This window comes from Lipotes vexillifer, unplaced genomic scaffold (assembly GCF_000442215.2).
Source record: "Lipotes vexillifer unplaced genomic scaffold, Lipotes_vexillifer_v1.1 scaffold926, whole genome shotgun sequence".
In the NCBI taxonomy this organism is placed as follows: Eukaryota; Metazoa; Chordata; class Mammalia; order Artiodactyla; family Lipotidae; genus Lipotes; species Lipotes vexillifer.
In genome coordinates this window covers 1020052-1028984 of record NW_006798085.1, presented here as the reverse complement: position 1 = coordinate 1028984, position 8933 = coordinate 1020052, and the positions used below count along the sequence as shown (strand labels likewise).

The following is an 8933-nucleotide window of genomic DNA, read 5'->3' as shown; positions in this document are numbered from 1 at the left end:
GAGGGTCACCAGACTTCCCTGGCCCCCCAGCCCTGACCTGGGGCAAAAATGCAGAGAATGGGGAGGGCGATGGTTGAAGCACAAGGGGGAGTTGAGAGGATGCATCTGGGAGTACCCCGGGTCAGCCTGGCTCCTGCCAGAGCTCTCTCGGTCCAGCCTGGGGAATAGTAGGCAGCAGGCAGTGCCAGGGCTCAGGAGGGCAGTCAGTGGGTTTGGGTCGTTCTTCTGAAGCTGACTCTGTCCTTCAGAGCTTGGTTAGCTAAAGGGGGTCAAGGCCTACCAGGTCTATACAATGTAGGAAGATACCCAGACCCAAATTGTCTCCCAACTTATCACAACAGCTGTGTCCCTGTGAAGAGGGCATCTCTCCATACAGTAACTTCTCTCCCCTGGTCCCAGTGTCTCTGAACTACAGTGATCTCTGATACCTTCCCCCAGCCTGGGCCAGCCCAGGAACCCCATCTCCACCCTTACCCAAGAAACTTGGCACGTCTCCTACCTGCTCCCCTTGAAGCTGAGCCCAGCTGACTCTGTCACGCTTCCCCTTGGCAGCCAGAGGGCATATCCAAGGGGGCGGGGTTGGGCGTGGGACCTGTACCTCCTCCCTGTCCTGGGAAATCGTTAGAGCTAGAAAGGCCCATCAAGATTATCTAGTCCCACCCACTCAGTGCACCGATTGGGAAACTGGGGCCCAGTGAGATGACTATTTAACGGCTCCTAAATGACTGTAGGAGAGAGTACGCAAGGAAACATCCAAGTTGACAGATGAAGAGCCAGGCCACTGGAGATAACTAAAACTGCAGGAAGATCATAGAAACCTGTATGAGCAGAAACATGGAAAATGAATGTTAGCATGGATAACACATCGAAAGATTTTAGGAAATCTAAACTACTGATATAAATCTTAACTGCATGTGCATATAATTATAAGAAATCTGTATATAGCACTTACTACATGCAAGGCACTGTTCTAAGCGCTTTGTACTTATTAATGGCCCCACAGGCTCTCTGTGATGTAGGTATCATGATTGTCCCTACCTCATTGATTAGAAAACGAAGGCACAGAAAGTTGAAGTGTTTTGCTAATTAGTGGTAGAGTCAAGATTTCAAACCCAGGAAGGCCAGCCTTTGAACCAGGCTTTAGCAATCCATAATTGCTATGCTTAGTGGCCTCTCTAAGCCACTGGCCATAATCTAGGAAAGGATAAGCAAACATGTTCTGAGAGCCTATTACGTGCTTGGACCAGTTCTAGACACTGGCAGTTCACTAATAGTAAACAAAACAGGCAAAACCTCCTACTCTAATGGAGCTTACATACCAGTGGGAGGGAAAAGATAATAAAATTAACAAGTAAAATATATAGATCATTATCATTGTCATGGAAAAAAGTAAAGGAGGGAAAGGGAATAGAGAGGGTTTCTGTTTTAAATATTAGGGTGACTTTTGAATAAGGACCAGATGGTTGTGAGGAAGAGGAAACAGAGAAGAGGTCAGAGAGTTTGGCACAAACCAGATCATGAAGGTCCTTGGAAGCCATTGTGAGGACATCTTGGCTTTTACTTTCAGTGACTGGGAAGCCATTGAGAGTTTAGAAGAGACAAGTATCAGGATCTGATTCACATTTTAGAAAGATCCCTGGCTAGCTCTATGTTGAGAATAGACTACAGGGCTAGGGACACAGGAGGAAGATCACATCAGAGGCCATTGCCAATAGAGATGATGGCGGCTTGGACCAGGCCGGTGAAGGTGGTGAGAAGTGGCAGATTCTGGCTAGCTTTTGAAAGTAGAGACAACAATATTTACTGATAAGGGGTATAAGAGAAAGAGAGGAGTCACGAATGACTCCAAGATTTCTGGCCTGAGCAACTGGAAGAATGGACTTACACCATTGACAAAGACGGGGAAGGCTGTGAGAGGAGTAGGTGTGGGGAAACACGAGGAGCTCATTTTTCCACCTGCCAATTTCAAGATGCCTATTACACATGTAAGAGGAGGTGGTGGGGAGGTGATTCACTCCTCCCCAAGGATGCTAGCCCACATGCTTCCCTTACAGACTCCACCCCCTCCTACATACCACCCTTCATCTCTCTCTATCACCCTAGGAGACCCTGGTCTGAATACAGCCAAGACAGTACGGACACCAAGCCTGGATGCTTGAGAGCCTAGTGCTAGGGAACATGGAATTGTCAGGAGCTCTGGGCCTAAGGCTCCTGGGGCTAACTAAGTCTCCGTGATTATGGAAGTCTTAGGCACAGGAAGCAGGCACAGGGCCTGGAGGACTCTGAGGGTAAGGTTGGGTAGTGCTCTTGGGGAGGGGGAGCAGGCTGCAGTAGAATCCACTCTGAAGGGAGCTGGGAAAAAATGGGGACTCTGAACTGATCTTCAGATCCTGAGAATGTTGCCCAGCTGGATCCTGGGAGTGAGGGGAGGAGGCAGGGCTGTAGGGGAGGCTCTAGAATCTGGGATCTAGATCTCCTGGAAGAACCGGAAACCTACATGGGGGAAACCTGGAGATCCTTGCCCAGTGAGGGTGTGGTGGATAGAAGGTAGGCGTGGAGAAAGCACTCATAGCCTGAATCCTGGACAGCTGATCGCTGTGATGTTGCACAAAAGGCTCAGGTGTTTGGAGCCAGACAGACCTGAATTCAAACTCTTGTTCTTCCACGTATTAGCTGTCACCCTGGATACCTCTTCATGACTGAATTTCCTCATGAGTGAAATGGGGTCAATAATACCAACCTTTTAGGGTTTTCTGAATACTGAATTGGTTAATAGATGTGAAAACACTTTGTAAACCGTAAAATGCTGCTAATCTGTAAAGTACTTTGTATTATTTACTCTGCTCCCAGGGGTGAAGCTGGCCTCTTCAGAGGAGGACAAGTGTGATCTGAAGCTTGGCATACACCCAAGGGGACATTCCAGTGTCCACTAAACTAGAGAAGCCCCAGCAGGAGCCAGCTTTCTGCTTCTACTGCTTCAAGCTGGTTTAGCTCTGCCAGGTTTCTGCCAGTCCCTGGACGCAGCTGCAGCTGCCAATGCTGCCACCACTGCCGCCCAGTGGCTACTTCAGGAAAAGACCTCTCCCAACATTCCCCAACCAGAAGCTAGCTTCCGCTGACGTCACCTGGGCCAAAAGGAATGCATGCCTTCTGAAAGGTTGCAGACCAGACCCCTCTCTCCTGTGAAACTCTTCCTCACTTTCATTTCTGTGACTTTACTCTGATTCTCCTATTCCTCTGGATGTTCCTTCTGACCCCTTCCCTGGCTCCTTTTTGTCCTCCTTCCTCCAAATGTGACCCTTCCGCAACACTTACTTCCAGATCTCTTCTCTCCTCTCCTCCTTCTCCATTCCTCCACTGTTTCTTTCTCTCTCCTTCTCTCCCTCTCTCTCTCCATACACTCTCATGATTTAACTTACAAGTTATGAATAATTATAATGGCCAATGAGATTCCAGCATACAAATCTCCCTCCAATCAAAATTTCTCTTCAATTGCCTAGGTTTTCTTTATGAAGTGAAAAGACGAGGTCGCCTGCTGAAAGTAAGGTGCAGTGTGGAGTGGAATAAGACAATCCCCACAGGCTTGATGGAAAGGAGCAGCAACCTGAAATCCTGGACAATCCAAATTTACTAATAAAATCACGGGAAAGTGACTGGTTCCATATAATTGTACCCAAGTTAGTGTTGTCCAGGTGTCTTTTCTATAGCGTTCCCTTTTAGTCTTTCTAAATGTCTGTTCTTTATCTCCAACAAGGCTGTTAACAACTTTAGACTAGAGACCAGTACCACTGTGTCTGGTACCTAGGACAGCAGGGGAAGTCTCTGCTTCTACCGTTTGATTTGTCTGCCTCCTCTCCATCCTCCCGCACTGAGCCAGTACCGTTGTGCAGATCCCACTTAACTCTGCTGGTATGCTGTCAGCTGCAATAACAGAAAATGCCAACTCAGTTAACTTTAAAATAAGGAAATGTATTATCTAGCATCTAAGTCCAGGAGCAGGGAGCTTTAGAGTTGATTAATTCAACAGTTCAACAATGTCATTCAAAAAATCCTGATTCTTTCCATCTTTCTGATCAGCACCGCTCAGCCTGCTGCTCAGCAACTCTCATGGTCACAAGGTGGCTGTTGCATTTTAGGCATTGCATCCAAACATGGAAATACCACTGACAAAAGGAGAGGAAGGCCTCTCTTCCTGTGCGTTTATTTTTATCACTCAGGAAACCTTTCCCAGAATCTCCTTAGCATGCTTCCCCCCATGTCTCAGTGGCCTGAGTTTCATCATGCCTATAACTAAACCAACCACCAGCAAAGAGGATGAAATGACCATGACTGGCTGAGAGGAGCAGAGAGCCAGGTGGAGGAGGGTGGGGTACATAAAAAAGTGGGGATTCTGCCCACAAGAAGGAAGGGGGAGATGCCTATTGAGTTGATAAACAATCCTGTCTGCTAGGATCCCTTATGGAATAACCAGCCCTTCCTCATTCAGCTATCCGGTCATCACTTCCAAACTGGAAGGACTGTCTGGGAATATCACTGGGGTGTGCAGAGTGAGGGTGGGTAAGGACCTGAAGATACCTCTCCCATCAATCTACCACAGGGGCCAGACACTTCACCTTTAGAGATGTACTCCTTTGCCTTCTTACTCTTGCCTTCTCATAAAATGCAAATACTCTTGATCAAAATAAAACTATGGTGTCTCTCTTTGGGAGACTACTAACTGGAAAGGGACACAAGGGAATTTTCTGGGGAGCTAGAAATGTTCTATATCTTGATCTGGGTGGTGGTTACATGTATGTATACATAGGTGTAGTAGTTTCTTATTGCTGCTGTAAAAAATTACCACAGACTTGGTGCCTTAAAACACCATTTATTCTCTTACAGTTCTGGAGGTCAGAAGTCCAAGATCAGGTTCACTGGGCCAAAATCAAGGTATGAGCAGGGCTATGCCTGAACTGTGACAGCCACCCTGCAACCATGAGGGACTATAGGGGAGAATCTGTGTCCTTGCCTTTTCCAGTTTCTAGAGCTGCATTCCTCCATCTCCAAAGCCCAGACATAGCATCTGGCTGCAGTCCTCATATTGCCTTCTGTCTCTGCAGTTAAATCTCCCTCTATATCCCTCTGCTTCCCTCTTATAAACAGACTAGTGATTACATTTAGGGCCCGCCCGGATGATCCAAAATAGTCTTCCCCTCTCAAGATCCTAAATTTAATCACATCTGCAAAGTCCTGTTTTGCCATATAAGGTAACATTTATTGGTTCCAGGGATTAGGACCTGATAGCCTTGGGGACGCATTATTCAGCCTTCCACAGTAGGTAAAAATTCATCAAGCTGTGCAATTAAAATTTGTGCATTTTACTTTTGCTAAATTATACCTCCGGCAAGAAATGCACATACTCCAGGAAAAGAGAGAATGACTTAAGTTCAATCATAATAATGAATTAAAGGCCTACGAGATCTACTTCCTGTTGAGAGTACCATGGACCTGAGTTGAAAGAGGGGCTAAGCTTCAAGTGTGGGTCTGAAGACAAAAATGGGTTGAAGGCTAGTCCAAAAGTACATTCATTCTGACTTTTCACCTTCTCCATAGACACCAACCTTCTCCGCAGAGTCTGGGCTTCTAGCTGTAGCTGAAAATCCCTGAGAAGGAGAGAGTTACAATGACTAAAAGCCAAGGCCCTGGGGTGCATACTAACAAGGAATGGCAAAGGCTAACTCGGTTATTTGGGCAAAGAGATTACAGGACAGCTAGCTCTCCAGTGCCCACAGTCGGGGGTGGGAGATAGGGAAGGCCCAGCCCCCTGAGCCACGGACATAGTCACCCTCTGAGGAATGGACACGCTGTCGTGGAGGGTTGAGGGCTGCATCTATGGATAGATACTAAAGCGCAAGCCGGCACTATGGTGAGGTGAGGTGGTGTAGGGTCCTGTATCCCCAGAGCTTGGATATCCTGTCTCTACATCCCCCATGTTCATGAAGCCCGGGCCTGGGCCCTATGGGAAGGACATCCAAGAAAGGAAGATTACTTTTGTTACTTCCATTGTGGGGAGTCCTGGCAGCTGCAGGACAGAAATATCTCTAATTCCATGAGTGGTCATATGAGGCAAGGGAAGCTGCTTAGAGCCTACAGCGTGGACTTAGTTTTAGGGATTGGAGAGAGTCAAGGGCTGGGGGGCAGGAAAGGTTTACTTCAGGTGGGGGTGATATAGATGTCAATTGCTTTTTCCATCCACAGGCAACATCCTGCCCAGAGAACCTGCCCCTGGGCCAAGAATCCTTTGTTACCTTCCTCTCCAACAAGAAAAGAAGTTCAAGGCTCACAGACATGTGCACACAGCTCAACACACTCAGCCTCCCCTGCCCTACCCCACCCGCATGTACGGGAGATTGACTCCTGCTGTGCACATAAGCTGGGATAATCGGGTCTCTAAACATCACTCCAAGAGCCCCAAGTCCTAAGGAGTGGGGGGCTGGGGAAGGGGTGCTCTTTCCCATACCCTTGGCTTTTGTGTGGCCTGTAATAGTTGATCAAGAGATATAGAAAGACTGGAATGTGACACAAGGCTCTCCTTTCAGAATCACAAAGGCCTATGCTTTGAGCCCTCCTATTTCTATCCCTCACATTGCTTTTCTTTTAATGTCCCAGAGTCCCCTTTGATCCCGGTCCTCAGGTTCAAGGCCTCACAAGGCCAAAACCTTGTAGTTCCCTTTCTCAAGCTCCCCTGACTTTAACACCATCAGATTCAACCCCTGATTCCGGCCCTGTCCCAGCAGCAAGAGCCTGCTAATCTTTTAGCCACTAATCTTTTAGCCACTAATCTGCTTTCCAAACTCTTGGCACCTGAGCTATTTATAAAGCAGTATTTCATGCCCCCCCAGAACCCTATTCTTCTCCCCTGACCCCCACCAATCTAAAAACTCAGAGGACCTTGGGTATAAGAGGTTGGGGAGGCGAGCATAGTGACCAGAGCTGGCGACGGATGTGAGCTTCATCTTCCTCCCCAGGTAAGAGTCCAAAGTCCTCTATTTCCAGCCCATACTAGGCCCCTTATCCCCTGCCCTTAGCACTCCCATCAATATATCAAGAAGCACTTGAAGGGCACCTTTCCCGTCACAGCTGACAGGCACTCAGGCTGAGAGACCCTGGGAGAGACCTCTGGAAGCTCCCCTAAGCTCACCCCTCAAGTCAGATCTAATACACATCAAAGAAAAGCATTAGAGAGACGTCTTCCTCTCTCTAAGTATCCCTACTCTAAGGCTTAGCACCTGGGGACATGGATGGAGATAAGGGTGGGAAAGTCTGGGGAGGGTGATGAGAGTGATGAATAGGTTCAAGGAAGGCTTTCAACCTCCATACAGGTTTCTGCCACCAGCAACCATGAGCGTTAGGGTACCAACATTTTCTCTCCCGCACCTTTCTCCTTTCTTAGCTGAGTGTTAAGGCCACCGTGAGGTGAACTCAGGCTCAGAATCCATTGCAGGAGCAAAGCCAGAGTCTGGGTTTTGTTCATTCATTCATTCGTGTATCTAACAAACATGTCTTGGTGCCTACCGTGTGCCAGGTGATGTTCAGACGCATCTAGTCCAATTCTCATACTTTCCTGGATGGAGGCCTTTCTCCAGACAAATTTCTTCTCTCAAAAGGCTCTCAAGAGTGCCCCAGCTATTTCAAAAAGCCTCTCTCTTTCTGGAGAAAAGACAGTATGGTTAGTCAACAATTCATAAAAACTAGGGAAGGTTTTTTCCAATGTCCAGGATAGTTGAGATTATGGCTAAATAAGTAACCTTGGCACGAGGGAGAATAGGAAGCGTGGATGGTGGTGAGGTGTCTATCCAAGAAGAAAAGGTTACATCCCACTAGGTGTGTCTGGATGGTATACCAGAGCCAGGTAAGGAGAATAGGGACCAAATGATTGAGCCTTCCCCCTTCTTTCCCTTTTGCCAGAAAAGGCTCAACATCAACGCCATGGCCAACATATCCAGGTAAGTAAGAACTCCTAATTCTCTGAATCTGTGACTTGTCACTTACCCAAACCCAAGTACTTGCCTTTGGGGTGAAGGGGTTTGCAACCTCTCCCCAACTTGTGTCTTGGACTCTATCCCAACTGCCTCCACCTTTGTGTCATTTCGCTCTCCCTGGGCCTCTTCTTTTTTTCTTTTCCAGCTCCTCCCCAATCCCACCAGTAAGATTTATTTATTATTTATTTATTTTATTTATTTTTGGCTGCGTTGGGTCTTAGTTGCGGCACGCGGAATCTTGGTTGCGGCGCGCGGACTTCTCTCTAGTTGTGGTGTGTGGGTTTTCTCTTCTCCAGTCGTGGAGTGCAAGCTCCAGGGCACATGAGCTCTGTAGTTGTGGCGCACGGGGTCCAGAGTGCGTGGGCTCTGTAGCTCGTGGCACTCGGGCTCTCTTGTTGAGGCCCGAGAGCTCAGTAGTTGTGGCACACAGGCTTAGTTGCCCCAAGGCATGTGGGATCTTAGTTCCCTCACCAGGGATCAAACCTGCGTCCCCTGCATTGTAAGGTGGATTCTTTACCACTGGACCTCCAGAGAAGTCCCTGGGCCTCTTCTTCTAATCCTAGAAATATTTCCTTTTCTCCCCCACTTCCCTTTCTCTTCTTCTCCCCTTCCCTTCTCTCCCAATCCCCCTCCCTATCCTCTGATTTTCTCCTCATAGGGTGTTTAAGAAGACCTGCTCCAATGGCAAGGTGAGAGAACCTGGCCCAGCTGGGCAAATAAGAGGGCAAAAGGGATAAGTGGGTACGTCCTTCAAGGTGTCAGGGGTTTGGGTTGGGGGCTTCAGGGGAATCCATTCAAAGATGATTATGAGAATAACATGGGAGGTTGTTCCACAACAGCTCTCCATCTACCTGGGGAAACGGGACTTCGTGGACCATGTGGATATGGTGGAACCCATTGGTCAGTGAGTCC

The 8933-nt window shown here is 47.9% G+C and overlaps 1 protein-coding gene across 1 annotated transcript in view; it reads left to right on the top strand.

Moving 5' to 3' along the window:
- The first annotated feature begins 7968 nt into the window (after positions 1-7968).
- ARR3 (arrestin 3) overlaps positions 7969-8933 on the top strand; it is a 12332-nt gene continuing 11367 nt past the window's right edge. Inside the window, 3 exon segments of the mRNA XM_007470130.1 lie at positions 7969-7985; positions 8680-8710; positions 8861-8921. Coding sequence (XP_007470192.1) covers positions 7969-7985; positions 8680-8710; positions 8861-8921 — 109 coding nt within the window.